This window comes from Clinocottus analis, unplaced genomic scaffold, assembly GCF_023055335.1.
Source record: "Clinocottus analis isolate CAN_PGR_092001 unplaced genomic scaffold, fCliAna1.0.p SCAF_4, whole genome shotgun sequence".
Classification (NCBI taxonomy): Eukaryota; Metazoa; Chordata; class Actinopteri; order Perciformes; family Cottidae; genus Clinocottus; species Clinocottus analis.
Genome location: NW_027176153.1, coordinates 20,925,372 through 20,950,260, shown reverse-complemented (window position 1 = coordinate 20,950,260; position 24,889 = coordinate 20,925,372). Strand labels below are relative to the sequence as shown.

The window sequence follows — 24,889 nt, the reverse complement described above, 5'->3', positions numbered from 1 at the left end:
GAATACAGAAACAGGAGGATCTCTCTTTTTCCAGCTGTAGGCCCTGCATTACTCGGCAGTGGCCGGACTCGTGTGCAGGAACCGCAGTCTGGGCCATCGGGGGGCCGCCACTGCGTCAGACTGTAGCTGATCAGCTGCACCGCACGGTAGAAACGGAGAGGAGAGTGCACTGGATGCTCTAAAAGAGGATCTAAAACAAGGATTTTAGGCGTGAAGAGCAAGAGGAGGAGGAGAAGGAGGAGGAGGAGGAAGGACGAAGGACAACGGAAGTGAGTTGACAAGTTGACATGACAGGAAGGGAAAGAAGAGGACAGTGTGAAGGTGTAACAACATGCAGTTAGAGAGTTCAGCAGAGTTGCACTTGCTGCTCTCCGCCTTGTTCCTCTGTCAGAGTCATGCGCTCCATCAAAGCAAGAAGGATTTCAACAAACACTGCTGAATAAATTTGGAGGATCTTACCCGTTGCGTTAATTGGACTTGAATTTCTTTACAAAATCATACCCAGCAGGACCGACTGATTTCTAACAAAAAGCACTGGATTTGATGCTTTTTTAAAAAGGATTCTTCACTCCACCAAAAGAGAAAAATACAAATATAACTGTGCGAGCCAGAGTCCAGCTCTTCCTCCAGGTTCTGTATGTTAAACAGGATGTGACTGGAAACCAGAGCAGTCAGTTAAACCCTCCGACAGCACAAACTGTAACGGCACAACCCAGCAAAATGCCGTGCTCGCCTTTCCGAATTGGAAGGCCAAGAAAATTCTGGTGAGTTTTTAATTCTTAAACCTGCCTGACGATATAGTTTTGATGATAACTGTGTAACTCTACAATCTAATGCTACATAGGAATTAAATGTACCTACCTAATGCATGCATTTCTTCGAAATGCCCAAAACATTCAAGAAATGATTAATGGAACCAACATGTGTGTTCTTTACAAAAGGCAGCAATGTACTCAGGCTTATCTATAATGTGTATATATAATCAGACACAAAGTGTGATTGATTCATACAGAACTTTATTTGTATAGCAGCTTTTGTACAGATTGGTGCACTTAAAAGTGCTTGACAAGCTTAATACAAATGTAAACAGGAAAACTATGCGACAGACTGATAATCACGATACATTAAAATGATGAATGATGGTGAAACAAACGGAAGAGATTAAAAGAGAAAAAAAGAGGAAATCAAATCTAGATAAAATAGATAAAAATATACAATACTGAGTTGCATGTGAGTTGGAGGAGATTTCACAAAATAAATGGACTCAAAATAGATCCATAGTCTTTGTATTTGTACCTGCAGCGCACCTTTAAGACACATAAGAGAGAGACTGATGTTCTGATTATTGTAACTTAAAACATTACATCTAATATAAAAGGCCAGCATACGTTCTGTTTGTTTTGAGATGGGGGGGAAAAGCCTTTCATGTGCTCTCGGTCATGTATTTAACATGTTTTCAATAAGACATGAATAAAACAAAGTTGCGGTTTGTCAAACTTGCTCTAACTCTTTGAAGAGGCTGGTTTATATATTAAAAATAACACAAGGTGTTATGTAAATGACAGTAACAAATGATTAAAAAGAACCAAAAAGTTGAGTCAACATTTAGCTAGACCATTGATGGAACATTTATTTTAAGACATGAATACAATAAAATATACAATGGCCATAAAACGCTCTAATAATAAGTAAGACTAAAGCGATGGGGTTTTAAGTTTAAAGATATCAACACTTTCATCTGATTTTGAGGCTGAAACAAACTCAAAGCTGCCTCACCGAATAGTTCTAGTCTCTCTCAGTTTTAGCACTTTGGAACAACTTAAAGACGAGAGCGCCTGAGGGGCCGTCCTGCAAAACCATGTCACGCTTTACCAACAAGAGGTTAAAATCAATCAATATATACATTATAAGGCAAAATATAAGGACTAAAATATAAGGACTTTAAAGTAGGTGTCGAGCAATCAAAGTTTTCCATAAACCGTCCGCTTTTTCATCTTATTTCAGTAGCCTACTCTTGTATTGATTAGAAATAACAAGTTCTCAAACCCCACGATGAGCGACGTCTCCAGGACTTGTTAGGTTTTGATCCTTCGACTCCTGTAATTGTTTAAATGCTAAATGGCCATCTTCCATCGGGTCACACACAATAAACAGATGATCCTCCAGCCTCGCCCCCACGCTCTTCAGGGGAAGCCTGTAATTGGTTGTAATCCTGTCTCGCTAAGCTCCCCTGATTGCCGGAAATGGGAGGGGAGGGCTAGTGTGGATAAAGCCTAAACTGAGACGTTGTATAAGAGCCTTTCTCTTTCTGCCGCTCCTACACACAGACGTACAACTATCCAGGCACAAAGTGCACTCCGCCTCTCTGTCCCTGGAGCATGATGGATCACTGTGGCACGTTGCTTTCTTTAAATCAACTTGGCCACTTGGTCCCTGATATCTTGCTGCAGCAACTTGGAAGTCCACTGAAAAGTGTGTATTGTTGCTGCTTCTCTTGGTTGTTTGAGCTTTACTTTGGAGAGTTTGACGCTTTCTTCACATTCATCTGCGGGGCGAAAAGGTTTAACTGTCGGTGATCGTTTTGTTGACATTGCAAGTTTGCAAACCCATCATGGTCCAACATGCAGCTTGAGTGTAAGAAGTGTATACTTAAGACCTCCAGCGCACATCCTCCAAGAGTGGACTTTTATTTTGGAGCTTTGTGTTCAGCAGTTTAACTTTTGAAACAAACAATATGTGCAGACTCAGATTTGTTTCGAACCAGATATCAACTTACATTGTAGGAAAATAATTTTAGACATCAATTATTATTCAAAGCAAAGTATTCATACGTTTCAAATGATGATGATGATGATGATGATGATGTTTGGGTTTGAGCAGGAGAGTGCAGCAGTGTTTGATGCTTGTCTAGGTTTTGGTTTCCCTGTTTCTGCCCTCTAGTGGTTAAAGGTGCAGTATGCAGTAGTCCTATTGGTGAAAATTATATTAATGATGAATTTTTCCTGCAGACTTTTCCTCATAAGAAAGTTTTGACAGAGCCATAGATTTTTTCATTTTTTTATTTTAGAGTGATCAAATATCCATTGTCTTGCTCGGTGGATAATGGCGTTCCAAGAACAAGTTATTTTAACTCTGCTAAACGACCTTGCTATTTATTACAAATTGTGCGATGCAATACGTCGTTCTATTTTTATGACGCTTTCTAAATTCAAGGCCTATTCCGTCCTTTGTGTCCCTGTTTCTTCCCCAAAACACTTAAGAGGTGTCACTGTACACGCCGCTGTTTGTGTTCACTGATTTCCCGTGAGATGTCACTCTTCATCATCCTCCGACAGTCTCCTCTGCACATGCGCCCACCGCGGCGCCGTGAAGCCGGGCCGGGTGTCAGTTTGCTTGTGCACGCTCATCTGTGTGTGTGTGTGTGTGTGTGTGTGTCAAGCCGAGTTGTCTAGAAGAGAGGACATAGTGGGAGAGCAAACTGTCAAGCCAGATCAGAGTAGACTGTCTCTCTGCGAGTCTCCTGCTGTCCGACCAAATATAGCACAAAAAGTGACAAGCTCGTCCCTGGTTCTACCCGTCTCAATAATCCAAATCCTAACATGTCATCCACCATCCAGCATCAGCACAAGATGTCTTAAAAAAACAACAAAAAAACCATAAAGCTCCTACGACAGCAGGCTGTGTGGAAGGTTGAGATGAGTGCCAGGCAACTTCGACAGGACATTTCCCGTTTCACTTCTTTCTCGAAGCTTCTTGAAGCTTTTCCACGGTAAAGTAGTTCTGCCAGCTTGTTTAAAAATCTCGTCTTTGCTTCAGACAGTATATCTCGCAGCTGCAGTATCTTCCGAAGACAGAGCTTCAGGTGTTGAGTGGACAGGCAGGGTCTTTATTCCTTGTGTTTGTGGATGGGTATATCCGAGAGAGCAAACATTTGACGGTGCGTATGTCCCTTCTAGGGCCTTTTTATTGGTCACTCTGAGGATGGGATGATAAGATAGTGAGGATTTTCGATTCCCCGCTCTCCGCCTGTATGCTTTCCCTCCCATGGGAGAGGAAGATCCTGCGTGATCTTATCCTGGTTGTTCTTGTCTTGCTTCATTGGAAGGATGGATGCTTGCGAAGTGAATATCACTGAATACACTGTAGTATCTGTGGTATCAAGCACAAAAGAGCACCAAATGATCCTGCCCGTGACCTGGCACGGGAAAGGCACATATGCATGACTGTGATTTCCCTAGGGATCGTGTTACCAACCAAATCTGGACTGGGAAATTGTGAGAGATAAGCAAGCTGGAAATCCAGTACCAAAAAAAAAGGCAACGTGAACATGCTTTATTAAAAAAAAACCCACCTGCTCTGCATGGCTGATGCATTCTGAATATGGCCAGCTGTTCATGGAGGTGTATACTCAAGAGAACCCATCATGGAGTGTCCTCACACATCTGACCCCACAGATGGTTTATTATTCATCATTCAATGCATATAACATTTCATTGTGCAGCCATTTTGTGGAGCTATTTGTTCTATTCTTCCCATAAATATAATGGTCAATCATAAAAAAAATGTGCCCCACCTTCAAGTCAACACGATAATGGCTTGATGAAAACGACTGAAAGGGATTTCCATATCTATAAGTTTTTATGAAATGACTTTTAGAGGTTCTCTGGGGAACAAACTGCTTCTCAGACTTATCTGCTTTTTTGAAATGTGTCCAATATTTGCTTTTGCCAGATTGTGGCAACGGTGACTGTTACAGCTATCGCCCAGAAGCTTTTGCCCCGAGAAGCTTTTTTATATTGCTTTCCTCTCTCACACACGCACATAATCAGATACTTGAAGAAATCAGACTCAGAAGATCATATAAAATGTTAGGTAGGCTGTATATATTCATGTCGCTGAACTTCCACCCAAATAAAACTTTTTTTTTTTGAATGGGAATCAGATCTTTTCATCCGGAAAGATTGCCTTTGAGGCAGGACAAGTAACTCATATAAGCGGCGCTCCGAGAAATGGTTTCACACCAGAGACAATCATCCTCCTATTTGTTTGAGTGCTCCGGGTCATCATGAGGAGGGTTGGGAAGGATGACCCTGAAAACATAGCAATTCCAGGGTCTATTTGTGTGGTAATTCATTGCACATGGGCTCCCTGTGTCTCTAGCTGTCGGGTGACTGACGGTATAGGCGAGGCAGCAGGTGTTGCTACTTCACAGCACATTCGGAAAAAAAAAAGAATGAAAAAAAAAATCTAACAAGGAGGTTGATTACTTATATCTGACCTCTTCAGTGTCGTCGGCGTAATATGTGATGACACGGGGGGAGAAACCGGATCAGCGAGCAGCACAGCTGAATCTGGTGACGTCTGACCTCTCAAACACATTTTCACACACATTATAAACAACTTGCTGGGTAAATGATTTGGGTTTGGGGACCGGCAGCGCTCGTGAATTAGTTGAGGTCAAGCCTCTGGTTCAGTAGGTGGATGCTGGAGAGGAGGCGAGATATTAAAGTCATATTACTCCGAGACCATGAGGAATATCCATTAAAGTTGATCCCAGAATTGCAGCGCTACTAACGCTAGCACAGGATAACAGTTTACCGCTCTCCTTCGGACTGCAGTATCTCAGCTTCATGAACTTGTGTTGAGACGTACGACGTGTCCCACTCGTCTTTTGCTCCCGCGCCACCAGCATGTTGACATTTTAGTTTCTCTCATGAAATATCTCCACACTTTTTTTGTACAAATTGCCATGAAGTTAGCCGCAGGCGTTCATGTCGCTGTCGGGATGATTTCGCTAACCGTGGTCATCCCGTAACTTCTCATCGAACATGTTCATCAGAACAAAAGGTAATTTGATCGGCGCTTTGATTTTTGACCAAATTCCCGCAAAACTAATAACGTCAGCCTCGACTTCATGTTGTGTTTAATGGCAATAATAAAACGTTAGCGTGCTAACAGGCGATACAATGGAGAACGTGCTAAACATTAGACCGACTAAATATCAGCAAATGAGTGTTGTGACTCAGCTTCACAGAGCTGCTATTGTGACTGGACACTCTTAAGTCTTATTTCATATATATTACCATTATTTACTGTATTTACTGTTTACTTTGTGCCTCAGACGTCACTACTCACCCAACTGTTTAAACAGGAGAGAAGCTAACGTCATTAGCAATATGCTTACCTTTCGTATTTGCCTGACTCCCCCACCTCCTATTGTTGTAGCCCAATTACCAAGTTCAAAACACGGCATTTAAAAATAACGCTTCATGATTATCAAACCACTCCCAATCATAGTCCCAGTGGGATGCAGGCACACTGCAGATAAATCATGGTGGGGGTGTAAAGTTTCTTCAAAACTTCGGAAGCAGTTGGCACTCCTACTTTGCCTTGCAAACAAACCATGGGCTTGATTATCACAGTGAATTTGTTTAGGAGCGACTGGAGGCGTGTTTTAACTTATCGAGGAACAGCAGGAGAACCCTCAGACCTCCAACATCCAACATGCTGCTGCAGGAGCAGCGAGAATCTGTGATTGACTTCAGTTGTCAGTCACAGACAATTACAGGGACTCAAAATATTTACATATTTGTATAATATCTGGGTAGTGCAAGGGACTTAGCACGTAGCATTGTCATAAAAAAAACAGTGTGAATGGCAAAATCTGTTAGATCTGACACAAAAAATAAAATAAAAAACTGGTTTTCATTCTGATGATGGATGAAACTAAGCGAAAAATGAACAGCAGCTCATGAATTCAGTGGAGTTTTTTTAGCCGACTCTTTGTTTTTAGCGTTGCTCAGTGTTGTCTGCAGTCCCCTCCCCCCTCCACTCCCTCTCCCCTCACACCCCTCCCATTACCTCTTCCCCCTCCTCCCCTGAGGTCGACCACCGCTAATTAAATCTCAACCTGTGGGAGACACTCGATGGTTATGCATAAATAACCATCCATTCATATTTCAGAACAGCAGCCATCTTGCCTGCTGGAGACCTCTGACATGTGGCTCGTGTATAATGTGTCAGTGATTGGAGACTTAAACCTCTAACTGCCTGGGGGTCATTGGCCGGTCACACTCCCTCCCACACACACACACACACACACACACACACACACACACACACATCATACAGATTACACTTTTAATCGCTGGCTGGCTTTATTTAGTTTCAGCCCAACTTGTATGAATTTGTATGCATTAATTACAACTTGATGAACAATGAACACACAGTTGCTGACTCCATTATTTCATCTTGTGGCTTGTATTATGATCTAACTTGTTGAGAAATAGCTGCTAAAAAGCTGAAAGTGAGAGAGGCGGAGTGAGAATAAGAGATGGGGAAATTTCAGGAGAGCAGCAATTTTTTAAACCCCTCGGTCCTGACCTCTTGACCCCTAAAAGATGGCCCTTGTCTACCTGTAGTCTTTAGTCAAGGGGTTAAAAGAGGAGTGATGGAGACAGGATTATTGTGTCCCTATAAATCACTGCTAATCTGCACAATATTAGAGTTTTGTCCAATGATATAATGCCTTCCCCCCCCTTCTTTTCACCAGTAAGCTTTGGACAGTGAGAGGATTAAATGTTTTGTTTATCACAATACACAGCTCCTAATGGTGCACAGTAAGAGGACTGTGCTCTAATCTCTTGTTATCTCTTCAAGTCTGACACATACAGCACACACACGCACACACACACACACACACATTTTAGTCTAGTATACTTTTTCATGAAGGAGCTCGACAGATGACTCCTCGCTCTCGCTTATTGTTGAGCGGGGGTTTAGCAGGAAAAGGCGGTATTGGTGACATTACTCACAGGTCTGCTGGGATCCCTGGTAGCTTAGTGGGGGAAACGCACACGTTCACTGGGGATTGAATGAGACTCATTAGAGTAATTAAAAACATTTCCACACACTCACTCATCCTGCACAGTGAGAAGCCATTGAGCCTGCACTGCCTGTTCACCTTTGGGTACTAAATGTTGCACATAATCGTCTTGTTCATGTCGTATCACAGCAAACATGAATTTGAGTGTGTGTGTGTGTGTGTGTGTTTTTTTTCTTCCTTTTTCGCGTGTGGCTTATGTGGTTGCCACAGCAACAGCCCTAGCTGGCTCGTGATGCTGTGTTGTGGGGATTGAAGTCGACGCCCGTTACCCTAATCAGCCCTTCTTCCCTTTCTCTTTCTAAGCGGCAGACTTCAGTCGTCCCCTAAATGGATGATGAGAGGGGGGGGGGGGGGGTCTCCCGCCTTGAAGGGGGATGATAAATGGGAGGGGGCGAAGCTCAGAGTACGGGATTTTGGACAAGTACCACCACATCACGCACGGTTGAGCTTGAGAGCGGAGCGGGTGGAGATGAGAGGAAGTGACAACTAAAGAGTGCATATGTCTGTGTGTGTGTGTGTGTGTGTGTGTGTGTGTGAGAGAGACTGAGTGGGAGGAGGGAGTGAGTAAGTGAGGGAGGAGAATCGGCAGCGGAGAGGATGCTCACTGAGAGTGTGCGGCACTCTGAAGAGCTGAGAGAGGCCAGCAGGTGAGCGGCTGATGGAAAGCAGCAAGTGAACTGAAGCTGGAGAGAGAGAGAGAGAGAGAGAGAGAGAGGAAGAGAAGGAGAGAGGGAGAGGAGATAACTGTGATAAGAGTGAGGGAGAGCTTTACGAGAGGAGAAGCGTAGACAGTGAGTCATCCGTCAGAGTGCCGGTCGGCGTCCGGACCTTTTTTCTTCCTGGGAGCGTCCAGCTGCCGCCGCGTGAGTAAGTTTCCTGCTCCGCTCCGCTCGCAGGACCTCAGGTCCGCCCCCCCCGATGACACGCCGCGACTTCTCCACGCTGCTGATTTCCGTGGCGCATCGGCGGGCGACCAGCTGAGGTGCGTTATGTAATTTGTTGTGGTGTTGGGATGAAGCCGTGGCTTAGTGATGCAAACCGATCTGCAGGAGGGTTTACGTGCTAATGCCAAGCAGAACAGGCAGGTGTGTGTGTGTCTGTGTGTGTGTGTGTGTGTGTGTGTGTGTGTGAGCTGTCCTGGCACAGCATGCTCCTGATGGAGGACGAGTTTGTAATGGACCGGGCCGGATATCTCTTCTCCCACTTTTACTTTGATGTGTGTTTTCATGCTGCCAGAGGGGAATATATTGCATGTGAGGCTCTAGTTGTATATCGTCGTGTATGCGCATGCAAACAAGTATTACCTCTTTGTGATACAACACGATATCGCCCTTTTTAAACCAACTGTTAGAAATGAAAACCTTTTCTTTTATATAGGTGTGTGTGTGTGTGTGTGTGTGTGTGTGTGTGTGTGTGTGTGTGTGTGTGTGTGTGTGTGTGTGTCCTGAACCATCTATTATGCATCCGTTCTAATTATGAGTTCAGGGCAGCTGATGCTCCACCGTGTCCTGTTCTCCCACGGGAGAGCCGCTGCCTCGCTCTTCTATTGAGCCTGCTGGGAAAAAAGGTTCATATATATTCATTCCCATTTTTTTTATTTGGGTGATGGGGGGGACTTTTCCTTGATTGAAGATCCACTCGTTGCGTAATGTCGCGGGCAGATTCATGCTCACTTTACTTCATCTGTATCTGAGTCTGAGTGGACTCTGTGAAGAGATGTTCCACTTCAGCATCTGTTTGTCCTCCGCACCACAGCGCCATACATTCACTCGTGTGATAATAATTTACTGTGTTAGCAGTACACGGACTCTCTCTCTTCCTTTTTTTGTTTTTCGAGTTCAAGAGGATTTTGTCTCATTCGTTTATTTCCCAGATTTTCCTCTGCTTGGTGCCTTTTTTAGTTTCATATTTCATTAGTGCTGCTTTGGCCCCTCTTACATCATCACAGACTGCAATGTACATATTTCACTTTGCGTTGTCGCTGCTGCGCAAAGATTTTTCTGCTTTCGAACCAATCGATCGCTGTGTATTTTGAAATGGATTGCATTGATCAAACAAATTTGAAAGCCCGCCGTGCAAACGGGCCCGGAGTCAATAGGGAACCGCGCTAAGTGAGGGCATCGACCTGTGGTTCTGTGGGGGATAAATCGCCCTGGTGGGGATATTGAGTGTAGAGCAGAGCATGCGTGACACTAGTATTGTTGGCTTTTTGCATTAGCAATGTGGTACCAGACAGTAGGAGTGTTGTGTCCCTCCATCCCTGAAGTTTTGTGAATACCAGCTTATTCTTTTTTAAAGGAAACGAAGAACCTCCTCAGATGAACGTTTTCTTGTTTTGTTTTTTTAAAGCGAGAAGAAATTGTATGTTGACTTTGTGTTTCAGACAAACTTGTATGCTTCTTGATGGTTATGAAGGTTATTTTCTTTGGAGGTTTTCGACAATGAAATGCATTTATGGGAGAGGAAATCATCCCCTAACACATATCTACACATACAAGACAAAGCCGATGGTTCACAGTGAGACTTATAAGCCTCCATTTTTTAGTATTTCTTTACACCATGTCAGATTTGACCACTTAATTGCTTCACTCTCTAGAGACATTGAAAAAAACGGATCAATAACAAATATATCCCATTTTCATGAGAAGAAACCTTCATTCTTTGGGCTTAAGGCTGTTGTATAATTGAGACCAGCTACATTTCCCAGAGAACTGCCGTTTTTTCCTGTCCTTTTTGCTTGATTTCTAACTGGGTCGACCTTTTCTGACTGAATGTTCTCTTTCATCCGTCTGATTTGTAGGAAACAAGATGGGAGTGACCCACAAATGTCTACAACACTAGAGCCCCAGCTGTTCCAGCCCACAGTCTCATACCCCACCTCGTCGTTCCACAAGGTAGGCGGAGACGAAGGAGTCGCACTTTGACCCCTGACCTTATCTGCTGGACCACTGCGTGATCTTGGCGAGGCGTCTCTGCTCATTTTGTCTCTGCACCTGCTTCCGTCTGGATTCACTCGCTCGGTGTTCTGTCTGGATTTAATCCGTCTTGACGGCCTCAGACGCAGACTTTCTGCTCGCAGTGTTACTTTGATTTTTTGTTTGTTTTTGTTCTTGCCTTCCTTTGTTTGACTTATAGAATTAGAGTCCACAGAGCGTCGTGTCTCGGATGATTATCTCCGCCTTGATTCAATTAATACAAATCTATTTTTATAAGGAAATTGTCAGCTTGGCGACGACAGTTTTTTTTTCTCAATCCGAGCCGAAAGAAGTCTGATGCCGTCAAAGCAAACAAAGTACAGTTTGTCGGAGCGATTGTCATTTTTAAATCAAAAGACTTTGACGCCCCCACCGTCACGTAGGATGCGTCACTGGATTAGAAAGTCAGTCATGTTTAATCAGTCTTTGTTTGGGGTTCAATTGTTGTGTGGTTGTGTTTCTGCCATCCTAAGCAACAAGATGCGTCAGTTAAAAATCATCCTTTTTTTTCGTGGTATGCGAAAAATGTACCAATTTCTCCTCTTTTTAAAGTGCGTTTTTTTAGCCTGCCATCCATTTTCTGCCATTTTACTTCGTGAGACTCACTAAAATATTAATTTGAGCTTTTATAAATCTGCTTGTTCTGTTGTTCTTCCTTCCAGAAATGAGGAAAGACTCAGATTTCAGATGCAGAATATAAAGCGCAGAACGTGAGCAGATTCAATAAATACATTTAGGTCCTCACAGTATACACGCATCATATCCATCGCGCTGTCATAATCTTCATGCCCACCTTTTTGGCACGTGTTATCGCTATAATGAGCGACTGGCGGTGGAAAAACCAAAAGCGCACGCTTTTTTTTTCTCCAAATATTTCGAGAACTTAGAAACTGAGCAAAGCCGAGCTCGGTGGCGATTAACAGCGGATACAATCTCACTCGCGTCAGATTGGTTTCATGAGGTCTCGCACACTTTGGATGAGGCTTACGCGTCTCTCAATCTGACTTGATCTGAGTAGAGCAGTGGGAGCGGGAAGTGAAAGGGATTAAAGGGAGAATGTGATGGTCGGGCTGTTTAACCGTCGCTCCTGATCCCAGCAGAATTGCTTTATAATTGGACAGAAGAGAGAGAGAGAGAGAGAGAGAGAGAGAGAGAGTACACTTATTTCCTAGCACTCTAAAGGGTGTCAGCAGCAGTTAGGGTGATATTTCGTTGAGCATCTACAATTCATGATCCAGTATTTGATGAGAATATCGAGGGACAGTAATGATATGTACTGTAGTATAATAAGGGCTTAGTGGGAAAGACACAAAGGAGTGTATCAGTATAATCAGAGCGCTGTGGAAACCAGGTCAATCTGCAATTAACCCCAGCAGGTCTTATGGTCACTAACTAACTCAAACTACACCAGCATGCACCACGGTGGAGAGCAACTAAGTGCATTATTAACTCAAGTACTCTGCTGGGGTACAATTTGGAGGAACTTGTACTTTAATTGTGTATTTCCATTGGATGAAACTTCCATTTTTCTGCTCCTCTATATTTTGCAAACCAATATTTTACTTTCTCCTCCACTTCACATATGTGACAACACATGTTACAAGTTGCAGATTGAGATGCTAACACTTTGATGCATCGCTAATTATAATCTAGTGATGTGATTTGTATTATTCTGAAATGGGCCATTGGCCGCTTACACTTTGTACACAATTTTACGTGTGTAGCATGTCAGGGGATCTGTTGGCAGAAATGTAATATAGTATTGATCAGCACGCTTTCTTGAGAATTTTTCTTGTTACTTCAGAATGAGCCGCTACACACGGCCGCCATGTTTTTACCGTAACCCAGAACGGACAGACCAAACACTGGCTCAGCATCAGGCTGGTTCAAGTGTTGCCTCACACGTGAAATTTTAGTGTGACCCTACAAACCAACAGTCCCCCATAAACCTGTGATGACAATGAGATCCTAAACGTCCAGAACCAAGAACCAGACACGCGTCAAAGAAGAAGACAACATCCCCCGACATCCTTATGATGCACTGCAGCGTCTTGGGAGCTGGTGAAAGGCAGAATTATCTCTGTGAGGACGAGCAGATCTGCGCCTGAAAAGCCTAGAGGAGATAGTGAGCTTTAATAGCTCTCGGGAGATGAAAGGTTTAAGCGCCATCACCTTCACTAAACGCTCGCCTGGATCCCCACTCTTCCTCCTTTGTGGTCATCTTGTTTGTCTTTTTCAATCAAATCAATTTGTTCCCAGCTTGTGATCCCCTAATTTCTCAACATTTGCACCCATTCTATACTTTCGGGAGTCTATAGTGTAGTGGGACTGCCTATATATAGTTCTCTTGGGACCGGGAGAATTGTTCATGTCCATGAGAGTCAGTTCGACTCCATCTGTCAGCCTCAAAGAGATCGAGTCACTATAAGGTTGGTGATAAAGAGGATGGATGATGTGTGGTTTAGATTTCTTCCCACACTGACGCTCAATGACAGGGAAGGATCAGTAGAGGACAAGACCTCAAACGTCAGTCAGAGGATTACTGCTCTAAACTTTGCATGCAACCTGAGCCACGTGCTGATAATGTTGTGTGTTTAGAGCACACACCGGGGGAGAGCCTGTGGATCTCGTCTTTCTATTTTGTCTGATCCAACTCTTTAGTCATAAGGTCACACTCGGCAGGGATGCAGCTTCACCTGAGGCGTCACAGTGGGACACCGTCAAACCGTCTACCATTTGAAAGCGGCACAGCAGTCAAGAGAGCAAGTTTAATCCGAACCCAAAGTCACTCGAGAATCTTCCTTTTTGAAGCTGCGGCGACGCCGGTATTAGCAAAAGTTAGAAATGGCGAAAAGTCCCGACGACCACTTCAACGCTCCAACGGTGACAAAGGCCCACTGGAAGAAACCCGGCCATGTGAGTAGAGCTTGACTTTAGAAACACGCTGGATGGAAAACATCACCGGGTGGCAAACTGTACAGCGAATACGGCAGCAATTTCCACAGAGTCTCGGACAACTGCCTCTACAGATTGAGATTAAGTTGCGACTGCGAAACAGTGCGCACGCTGCTTGTTTATTATAGAGATGAGCTGAAGACAACTGTTTGCAGGGGAGCCTTTCTAATTCTATTACCGGGTGCTTCTTTCAGTGTAAACTAACAGATTTGGTCCGACTTACTGGTGCATTTTGGGCCTGCATGTCACGACATATGGTTTTATTTCCAATGCAGATGTTGCCTCAGGTCCAAAAATAATGTGTCGCTCGGCTCCTCTCGGTCTAATCTCTAGTTAATGTAGTTGAAGCCGTTATTTACTTTCAGGGTTTGCGGCAGCCTATTGTTTGCACATGGCGGAGGACTTTACTCATACTCACACTGAAAGCTAAGACGAGATCGCTCTGTACACAAACTGCTTGGCTGTGTCGGGCTTTACTCAGCCTTCACTTGAGTACCTCGGACCGACGTTTCCACGGACCGTTGTATTCCACCGGGTTTCTGCTGTCGTTTGTCGTCTTGTGCATCTGATGCAGGCAAGTTTTTTTTAATTTTTTTTTTTACGTGACATTTTAGAGGAAAATACCTCGACAGCCGCTGGGGGGTTGGGATCTTAATAATTAAAGTGTTTAATGCGGGAAATGGCACTGTAACAGGGTGACAAATCAAAAGATGATCACATGAAATGAGCTGAAATGATTATTAAAATAATAATAAGTGAAGTAAACACAAGCCTGAATGTTGGCGGTGGTGCAAGTTGTGGGAATATTATATGGAAGATTTGTGTTTGACCTATTTTACCTATTCTGATCAATGCTTAATGTACAGCACGTATTTGTATTGACGTGACAATATTTGACAGAATGTTCTGTTTGTGGTGCTTGAGATTAAGAGTTTTATCTAATTCTCCTAATTTTATGTTAGTTGCAGAAACACGTGAATAGATGATATGTTTCTACCGTCACGTCACTTTTGGTTAAATACAAACTGAATGCCATGTTCTCTAAGGCTGTAATTGTTGTTCACTGTACTTTTTTCTGCAGCGTTATCCCTCCAAAATCCCACATAAGTCTATTTGGATTCCTGTTTTTGGAGTTACATAACTTGTTCATGAAGTCATGAACACAGTTAGACCTTTCTACTGGTTACTGTCACGACTTTTCTTTGTGCGTGCACACAATAAATAATTGTTCATCCATCCCTTTTGTAAAACATAATGCATGTAAGTAAGCCCTTATTTATTTCATTTGAGCATCTTAAAGTTGATGTTCAAGTCCAGTTTGATGCAATACCAGAAGAAAAAGGATTATCATAATGTTTACACAAACAGCAGTCGGGTCTGTCGGACCCCAAAAAATAAGCTCCACAAGTGGGGAGTGATGGGACTTTCACAATTAATGACCTCAGCGCCCAACAACTGATCTCAAAACATTTCATCTCCTCTCTCCAGACCCCCGATTTATTTGAAATGCTTGAAAGGATTCAGGTAAGATGACTCGTTTATCTTCGGGTTTTGTCTCGGCTTTCTGAGCTGCACTCACCAAGCAACTAACCCGTGAGCGTCTCCTGCTCCTAACGCTGCAGCACTTTGGCCCTCTCCTCGGCTACAATACTTCTGGGAGGGTCTTGAGTCCGGTGGCTTCAGAGGAGATTCGTCAGAGCGTTGTATGTGTTTCTCAGCTGTTAACATTCTGGTTGCAACATTGGCTCACTGCTGACCTCAAAAACTGTCTCCTGGTTTCTGACGTTTCCTCTAATCATGCGATCCGGCAACGTACAAGTTGGTGATGTAATAATAGCTTTCAGTGGCCACAGCATCTTGTGTATGTCCGGCAGGTGTCTGACGGCATGACTGAGTATTTCATAAATATTCCCCTTTTGGCAGATACAGTGATGCAGCGCTGTTTTATTCCCACAGTTAGACAAAAATAATTTGTCTCGTGTTCGCCGTCACCGGGCCCTGATTTTGACGTCACGTGTGTCTGCGTCGTCGCTCTCTTTCACGCACACACACACACACACACACATATCTCAGGTCGAGGGTAGGTGGGCCAATTAGCTCAGCATCGTTTTTAATCCCTGGAGTCTTATTACCACACTACCTCTAACAGATGTCTCCGTCACTCCCAAACGCCGTCTCTTCAGCATCCCCAAACTATCTTTCGCTCTCCGTGATGCATCTCTCTCTCTCTCTCTCTCTCTCTCTCTCTCTCTCTCTCTCTCTCTCTCTCTCTCTCTCTCTCTCTCTCTCTCTCTCTCTGTATCCTTCCATCTGTCCCTCTCTGACTCTGCTTGGTTGCCTGCTACATATGGATCTCTTGGGAAAACTGTGTCATTATGTAACGATGATAATTCTCTGTTAGTTTGTTTTGTTGCGGTCATTCAGGACATGATTATTATGTAAATTGTTTTGTGTGTCTAATCAAAAACAAGTGTTTGAATTAACATTTTTTTCTATTTTTTTGTATGCGGGAGCGGCCGCTGTGTTGACTGAGTGTGACCCTTTTCTCTCTCTGTGTTTCTTATCTCTCCTCTTGTAGGGCAAAAGAATGGATGAGCAGAGATGCACCTTTCCTCCCCCGCTCAAGGTTCGACTCTCCATGTCGAGACGCGGCGTTATTCACATGACGTGCCCCATTGTCTCACCGCTGCTCCGCCATATCTTGCTCCGCCAGACAGGCCGATTGCCTCAGCACACAATATTATTCATAAGGCCGCTAGAAACGCTGTCGTTTGAACCGGCAGAGTTAGTTAGGATCCTGACTCGTGTGTGTATATCCTCTGATGCTATGCTCTGCAGACCGAAAGTGGTGAAGCAAGAGAACAGTTTAACAGGATATGACAATAATGTAATGCAGCATTTTCAAACCATCAATGTGCCGCATAATGGTAATACTTTGATTCCTATGTCGTTGCCAAACTGATTTTCATTGCGTAACAGTTATGCAATTATTCTGAATCTGTGTCCTTTGGGATTATAGAGTTGGACAGTGTGGTTATTTTTATTTTTTGACGTGGAAACAAAGCTTTTTTTTTTTCCTCTGTTGTCTTTTTTTTTCAGACGGAGGAGGATTACATTCCATACCCAAGTGTCCACGAGGTAGGATAATAATGATGATGATGATTATGATGATGATTATGATCACGATGATGATGATTTGCTGCCGTAGCGCTTTTCCACCATCTGTCCTTCATTTCCTTCGCGTTCTGAATTCACTTTTTCACGTTTACGGCGCTTTTGTTTCTCAACCCGTGTGATTCGGCCCTCTTCGGGGACAGGTGTTGGGCAGAACGAGTCCCTTTCCCCTCATCCTGCTGCCGCAGTTCGGGGGCTACTGGATCGAAGGGATAAACCACGAGATGAGTTCCACAGCGGAAACGGAGCGGCCGCAGCCTCAGTCCCCGAACACCCGCACCAAGCTGGAATGCAACACGACGGCGACGCTCTTCAGGAAACACTTTCTGGGAAAGGTCAGCCGCGACGCGGAGGGAGATCACGTGACGCTCCTGTTCATGGTGGTCTTGAAAATGCAAACGATACTCGTGACAATTTCAACAAACTCAGAGACGACCTTTTTATGAAAACGCTAACATCAAAACAAAGGAGACAACAGGAAAGAGAACAACATTAACTGAGGTCTTTTTAACATTTCATGGGGTGAAACTTTTCCTCCATCGTCTTTCACGTGGTTGTAAATTCCCTCTTAATTAACATCAATGTAATTTGCTCCAAAGTTTGAATTTTGCCTATATAAATGCTTATATATTCCCATCCTAAATTATTATCAATTAAATCCGATAATTCATTTGAAAATATGACAAAATGAAGCATCGTTCTCATCACATCTGCTCCAACATTTACTTTACTGCTAAATGATATTAAACCTGTTAGATTTGTGTGATGGAACGGCACATCTGTATTGTCTGTGTTTAACTCAATGCAGTAGCTGTGTGTGTTGTAAATCTCCCCCATGCTGATGAGCTCGGCATGTTTCCAGCTCATCTTCATCTCTGCTTTAGGTGTTTCTGATGTGTCCTTCGCTCCAAGTTCACTTCCTATATCTGCAATCATACAATGAAACATAGGAATCATCAAAGAGTCTCGTTTATTCAGCAATGAAGTAAAACGGGCCGTTTTTTAAAAGGTGCTTTCTAAATGAGATACTCGTGGAGTCGGACTCGTTATACCGGCTTCCTTCCTCCGAGCCTCATTACTCTAAGAGAAAATTTCACAATCAATTTCACTTCTGGCTCATTATAGTTAGGAAATGAAGACGCAACAAGTGTTTCCCTGCAGAGGAAAGCAGCCAGCAGTCTCACTGTTCAGCACCTCACGCACTGCTGCTCGAGGTTCGCTAATGAAGTTGCTAATAAAGATGCATTAGGCGCCTGTTCTCACACACACACACACACACACACACACACACACACACACACACACACACACACACACACACACACACACACATAATATGAACAAACACATATTATGAACCAACACACACATAATATGAACAAAGACACACATAATATGAACAAAGACACACATATTATGAACAAACACACAAATATCATGAACAAATACACACATAATATGAAAAAATACACATATGAACAAACACACACATATTATGAACCAACACACACATATTATGAACCAACAGACACATAATATGAACAAATACACACATATTATGAACAAACACACACATAATATGAACAAACACACGCATAATATAAAGATATACACACATAATATGAACCAATACACACATAGTATGAACAAACACACGCATAATATAAACATATACACACATAATATAAACCAATACACACATAATATGAACAAATTTGATCGTCCTGTAGTCAAAAAGCAACAGAAGTTTAAAAAAAAGTAGTCTGATTCAAAGGATTGGATATTGACGCGAGCGAGTGTGTGTGTGTGTGTGTGTGTGTGTGTGTGTGTGTGTGTGTGTGTGTGTGTGTGTTCGTGTGTGTGTTCCTGACAGATACTAATGGCTGTATCCTTGTGCTATGCCCTCAGGAACACTTCAATTACTATTCAGTGGATGCTGCCCTTGGACAGCTGGTGTTCTCTCTAAAGTACGATGTGATCGGTGACCAGGAACATCTTCGTCTGATGCTCAGGTGATGCTCATTAATAAGCGTACACGGTGGAGAACACCCCAAAAAAACATCATTTCATTGAATTTGTTTCACACAGAAAGAAACAGAAATAGAAATCTCATGAAAGAAATAGAAAGTATGGTAGAAACCTTTAATGACTTTAATATATATATATATATATATATATATATATATATATATATATATATAGACACAAATACCATCATAATCATAGTACATTTGAAATATATAAAATACATATAGCATATCATAGAGGATAGTTCAAACCTAAAAAAAAAAAAAGGAGTAATTTACAGCATGAATTAAAGTCTCTTTTTGGACATTAAGGAATCAGTTGCCATTTTCATTCCTCAAGATGAGTCTCGATAGAAAACTGACCACAGGATGTTTAATGCAAAGTCAAACATAGTCAACAACTGCAACACAAAAAAAGTGGAGCACTACATAAAAGCTTTGTGAAACTTTACTACTCTAATCTACACATGAAGATCTTCAAATCAGCATCTGAAGTAACAAATGTGTCGGCTGAGACCACGATCACCAGGAAACTTATTCAGAATAAAACACCTTCTTGGTCCCTGGAAGCCGAGCATGACTGGATAAACACATCCTCCCGGCACGGGTGTTATCATAAGAGTCATAAAGCCAGACAGAGTGTCAACAGCGCTGTCGTTTCCACAGCAGAGGAACAGATGGACTATTTAGGCCAGGAAGCGGGTGTGGGTGAGGAGGGATGGAGGGGGGAGGCAAAGAGAGGCGAGGGTGTGGAAGGTTGATGATGGTCCATACCGGATCCTCTCGCTCCCATCTGATGGCTTTCTGAGCAATGTTGCGTCACATTATATGGCTTTGAGACCACGCTGATTTGTTTTATGACTTCACCAGAACCAAGCTGAAAACCTTCCATGATGTGATCCCCATTTCATGTCTGACAGAGTTTCCCAACGTGGTCCAAATGGCCAAGGTAAAAAGAGATTTTGCGTTTTATATTATGCAGATAATAGTCCACTGTTTTTGTATCAAACTGCATTTTCACATTTTTTCTCTCTCTCTCTCTTTTTTTTTTTTTTTTTTTTAAATCCAAGCTTGTCTGTGAAGAAGTCAACGTGGATCGCTTTTTCCCCGTCCTTTATCCAAAAGTAAGATGTGGCTTGGTTTGTATAGTTGCCTGATATGTCTGTTTGATACCCACACATATGATTATAGTTAGTATAGACACGGCTGTAGCGTCAGGTGCCCACAGGATACACTGGAAACAAAAAGAGGCAACTTCATGCTAAATACACAATTACTTTGGAAGATCTCAACTTGATTTGTGATTCCAGAAGTGTCATTTTAGCGTCAGATGAACATTTACAGTTTAGTCCAAGATGAGGATTGTAATTTACGTCCCCAATCACTTACATTGTTAACAAGAGCCAGTATGAAGGAGGCATGAATCAAACAAGCACAATCTGTTTCACTGTTCATATGGCCACTTCAATGTTTCCTGTTATTTCTGTTTTTTTTTCTTTTTTTACAGGCTTCAAGACTCATTGTAACCTTTGATGAACATGTGATCAGCAACAATTTCAAGTTTGGGGTCATTTATCAAAGGTTTGGACAGGTGAGATATATAACGTTTGGGTGTAAACTCATCATTTTGTCAGATGTGACTCATTATGTGACGCACGCATCTCTTATATTCATTGTCTTCAGCCCCAGGGAGAATGACAATGGAGCATAAATTGCAATTTCTAATTCCTTCAAGGAAGCTCAGTCCTCCTCCAGTCTTAATTGTGGCTTTATTTGCGTACACACAGTAACTGTGACTGTCTTCAACACTCACTCTCATTTTCTGAGGCAATCACAGACCTCTTGTTTACCGGAGGGGGGGGGGGGGGGGGGCAGAGGAGCTATTGAATGCTTTGCTGAGGGCACTTGTACCTCTGAATGGAGACCTCAGTGTGTTGAGACCTGCCCTGGTGATTCCTTTAAGGCCGCAGTAGTTTGCGAATACACTGTTAAATGCATCGTAAATGAGCCAAGGGCCGTCCCCCGTCCCCAAAGGCCCTGAGGGCCCTCTTCTCATCCTGCCGGTCATGTTTCTATTCAGAAGGGGTGCTGAGTGGAGAAAGGCACGACGGTGAAGTAGGCTTCGTGCGTACGGTAAACAAAACATAAAGACTCAATAGGAGAGGAGCTTCTACTCAGGCGTTGTGTCTTTGTTTGTGTCGCGGCCGGCTTGTTCGCATCACGCTCCACTTGCCGTCAGTGGACGATGTATGCCGTAGCGATCATTATCGCGCACGCTTTCGTAAGCACTCCTGTAAACCTGCCGTGGTACAACCAGTTTAATTGTTCTGAAATGCAAATGCGGCGTTTGAACAACAAACACATCCCGGATACACTTCTGTTCCCCTGCATCCGTTTATTAACCCTGATGATTTTTTTGCAGTAAAAACACGCCCCACATAAAGTGTGGGGTGTGTCACTGCTGGCACTCTTGTATGCAAATCTCACCTGCTGTTGTCATTATGCGTCCTAGACATTGTCCGTACTGCTTGTTTATTTGCAATGCGGACGTCAGAGATAAGGGACTCGGAATCGGGACTTGGACTCAAATCTCACTGAAGTCGCACACAGTGACTTGAGACCTGCAAAACATTTTGTGTGAGCATGTCTGTGTTTTGAGAGGCTCGAGGGATGGGTTCACTTACAGTACAGTTCTGTTATTAGTTGGAGCCCAAGCTTAACTATAAAATAGATTATTATTATTGAATGCCTAATAGCAATGCAGCATTTTCCTGTTACCCTGAGTAACATTAGTCTTTGTCATTTTTTAGAGGCTTTAAATGGACATTTTCAATGTCTTTTTGCATTACAATATCCTGTTTAAAGTGATCATATGCCACAGTACTAATAGAGTGATGATACAGCACATTCAAGCAGAAGTGATGGCATGCAGCATAGCACGTCCATTACAACCACGAGGGACTTGAGACTTGACTTGGACTCATAAAAATCTCTGGCAGACACACAAATCATCCCCAGTACTGCTGCTGAAATCATATTGTCCTCCAAGCCTTAATGTTTATCATATTTCTTTTTGTTTTACTGGTTACAGACTTCAGAGGAAGAGCTGTTTGGCAACAGTAAAGAGAGTCCTGCCTTTGTCGAATTCTTGGAGTTTCTGGGAGAGAAAATTGAGCTGCACAACTTTAAAGGGTAAGGATCTGACTCTGGTTTAAAGGCACTATATGTACTCCGCTATACATTTCACTAAATGATGCTAACCGTAATTTACATCACGTGAGGCCTCGCTATAGGGATGATGGTGGTCATGGTACTGCAGTGATGGCGGAGAATATCCTGTTATACATGGTTGTGTTTGCTTGCAGCTTCCGTGGAGGGTTAGACGTGACTCACGGACAGACTGGCACTGAATCCGTCTACTGCAACTACCGTAACAAAGAGGTCATGTTCCATGTGTCCACAAAGCTGCCTTACACAGATGGGGACACCCAGCAGGTACTGTAATACAATACCAGACGAACACGGCTTTTCGTGATTCACTCCGAGCTGTCAGACAGGTTCCCTCTGGTCATTAGTACCAGCTTGTGCGTGCACCTCCCTGTTGTGCCAAACACCTGCAGCATATTAGCACACAAAAATAAATAAATAAATAAATAGCACGCCGGTTGCAAACATGAATCACTGAATGTATGCTCCAGTTTCTGCAGTTGCGGGCATCACTCCTCGCTCCGTGATTTATTAAAGCACGAATCCTCCTCCTTCCCCTCTACGTCTAATCACACAAACTCTGATTAATGAACACACACTCGCTCGCCGATCGCGCTCGTGGTTTGTCCCAACACAGATGAGGCGATGTCTATATGTTCTGTCTCCCCAGCAGTGGTGGGTGTTATAGGCATTTGCGCCTTTTGAGACGATCAGCGCTTATATTGTGCTGTCATCGGGGGGAACAGCACCCCCTGTTGGTGTTTAAATGCTGCGCATGCATCCAGTTGTCAGAGGAAGGAAGAATGGCAAGAACGCCCTTCCTTGGAAATTCTTCATAATGACTAAACACTTCACAATTCAGGCCTTAATTATACAATAACAAAAGCAATTTCCATTTAATCGTGTTTCAAACACAAACACCGGATGCTTACTATTTGTTCATATCCTATTCAGCTGTGATCAGTCAGTAATATGCTGGATAGCTTTTCGTTGTCACTGGCGTGTAAAAAAAGTATTCTTTGAATGAGACTGGGCTTTATCAAAAATTGATTAAAACAGTGACAAAGTTGTCTCTGACTTATTATTTTCCAAGTTCAACTCCAATGAGCATTAAACTTCATAATTTTGGCTTTCTGAAATTCATACACGCCCATCAGTGCTCGACATTAGCATTCTCTCATCTGACAATGAACCTTTCATCCGCCTGTAAATGAAAATGTCACATCGGTGTGTTGCAGTTGCAGAGAAAGAGGCACATAGGGAACGACATTGTGGCCATCTTGTTCCAAGAGGAAAACACTCCCTTCGTACCGGACATGATCGCCTCCAACTTTCTCCACGCATACGTCGTGGTCCAAGTGGTCAACCCTTGCTCCGACAACGTTCTCTACAAGGTGGATTATTTCCCTCCCGATGGGCAGACTTTGCCACCGGTGACAAACGCTTTGATTAAACCTAATCTTACTCTTTCATTCTTAGGTGTCAGTGACGGCACGGGATGATGTCCCTTTCTTTGGCCCCGCCCTCCCAAACCCTGCTGTCTTTAAAAAAGTAAGAGAAAGACCCCAGAGCCCACTGCATTCTCTCTCCTGACCACCAGGGGGGCGACACCTCTGGTTGTATAGAAGTCTATGCGTCATGTGTTGAAGCTGCATTCTCTCTACTGACCACCAGGGGGTGACTCCTCTGGTTGTATAGAAGTCTACGCTTCATGTGTTAAAGCTGCATTCTCTCTCCTGACCACCATGTGGACGACTCCTCTGGCTGTATAGAAGTCTATGCTTCATGTGTTAAAGCTGCATTCTCTTTCCTGACCACCATATGGACAACTCCTCTGGTTGTATAGAAGTCTATGCTTCATGTGTTAAAGCTGCATTCTCTCTCCTGACCACCATGTGGACGACTCCTCTGGTTGTATAGAAGTCTACGCTTCATGTGTTGAAGCTGCATTCTCTCTACTGACCACCAGGGGGGCGACTCCTCTGGTTGTATAGAAGTCTACGCTTCATGTGTTAAAGCTGCATTCTCTCTACTGACCACCATGTGGAGACTCCTCTGGTTGTATAGAAGTCTACGCTTCATGTGTTAAAACTGCATTCTCTCTACTGACAACCATGTGGACGACTCCTCTGGCTGTATAGAAGTCTATGCTTCATGTGTTAAAGCTGCATTCTCTCTACTGACCACCATGTGGACGACTCCTCTGGTTGTATAGAAGTCTATGCTTCATGTGTTAAAGCTGCATTCTCTCTCCTGACCACCATGTGGACGACTCCTCTGGTTGTATAGAAGTCTATGCTTCATGTGTTAAAGCTGCATTCTCTCTTCTGACCACCATGTGGAGACTCCTCTGGTTGTATAGAAGTCTACGCTTCATGTGTTAAAGCTGTATTCTCTCTACTGACCACCATGTGGACGACTCCTCTGGTTGTATAGAAGTCTATGCTTCATGTGTTAAAGCTGCATTCTCTCTCCTGACCACCATGTGGACGACTCCTCTGGTTGTATAGAAGTCTATGCTTCATGTGTTAAAGCTGCATTCTCTCTCCTGACCACCATGTGGACGACTCCTCTGGTTGTATAGAAGTCTACGCTTCATGTGTTGAAGCTGCATTCTCTCTACTGACCACCAGGGGGGCGACTCCTCTGGTTGTATAGAAGTATAT

At 43.3% G+C, this 24,889-nt stretch overlaps 1 protein-coding gene across 13 annotated transcripts in view; it reads left to right on the top strand.

Moving 5' to 3' along the window:
• Positions 1-24,889, top strand: part of rap1gapa (RAP1 GTPase activating protein a) — a 44,091-nt gene that overhangs the window by 11,641 nt on the left and 7,561 nt on the right. For 7 of the 13 annotated variants that reach the window (XM_068596826.1, XM_068596833.1, XM_068596838.1 and 4 more), the window contains exons 3-15: positions 10,686-10,779; positions 15,304-15,339; positions 16,394-16,441; positions 16,915-16,953; positions 17,133-17,324; positions 18,898-19,001; positions 19,887-19,965; positions 20,087-20,140; positions 20,524-20,607; positions 22,108-22,208; positions 22,382-22,511; positions 23,462-23,617; positions 23,703-23,774. In XM_068596826.1, coding sequence (XP_068452927.1) covers positions 10,686-10,779; positions 15,304-15,339; positions 16,394-16,441; positions 16,915-16,953; positions 17,133-17,324; positions 18,898-19,001; positions 19,887-19,965; positions 20,087-20,140; positions 20,524-20,607; positions 22,108-22,208; positions 22,382-22,511; positions 23,462-23,617; positions 23,703-23,774 — 1,189 coding nt within the window. Of the gene's footprint in view, positions 1-270; positions 765-8,446; positions 8,533-8,688; positions 8,868-10,201; positions 10,247-10,685; positions 10,780-15,303; positions 15,340-16,393; positions 16,442-16,914; positions 16,954-17,132; positions 17,325-18,897; positions 19,002-19,886; positions 19,966-20,086; positions 20,141-20,523; positions 20,608-22,107; positions 22,209-22,381; positions 22,512-23,461; positions 23,618-23,702; positions 23,775-24,889 lie in introns of those variants that run through there. The other 6 variants (XM_068596828.1, XM_068596827.1, XM_068596837.1 and 3 more) reach the window with 6 other exon arrangements.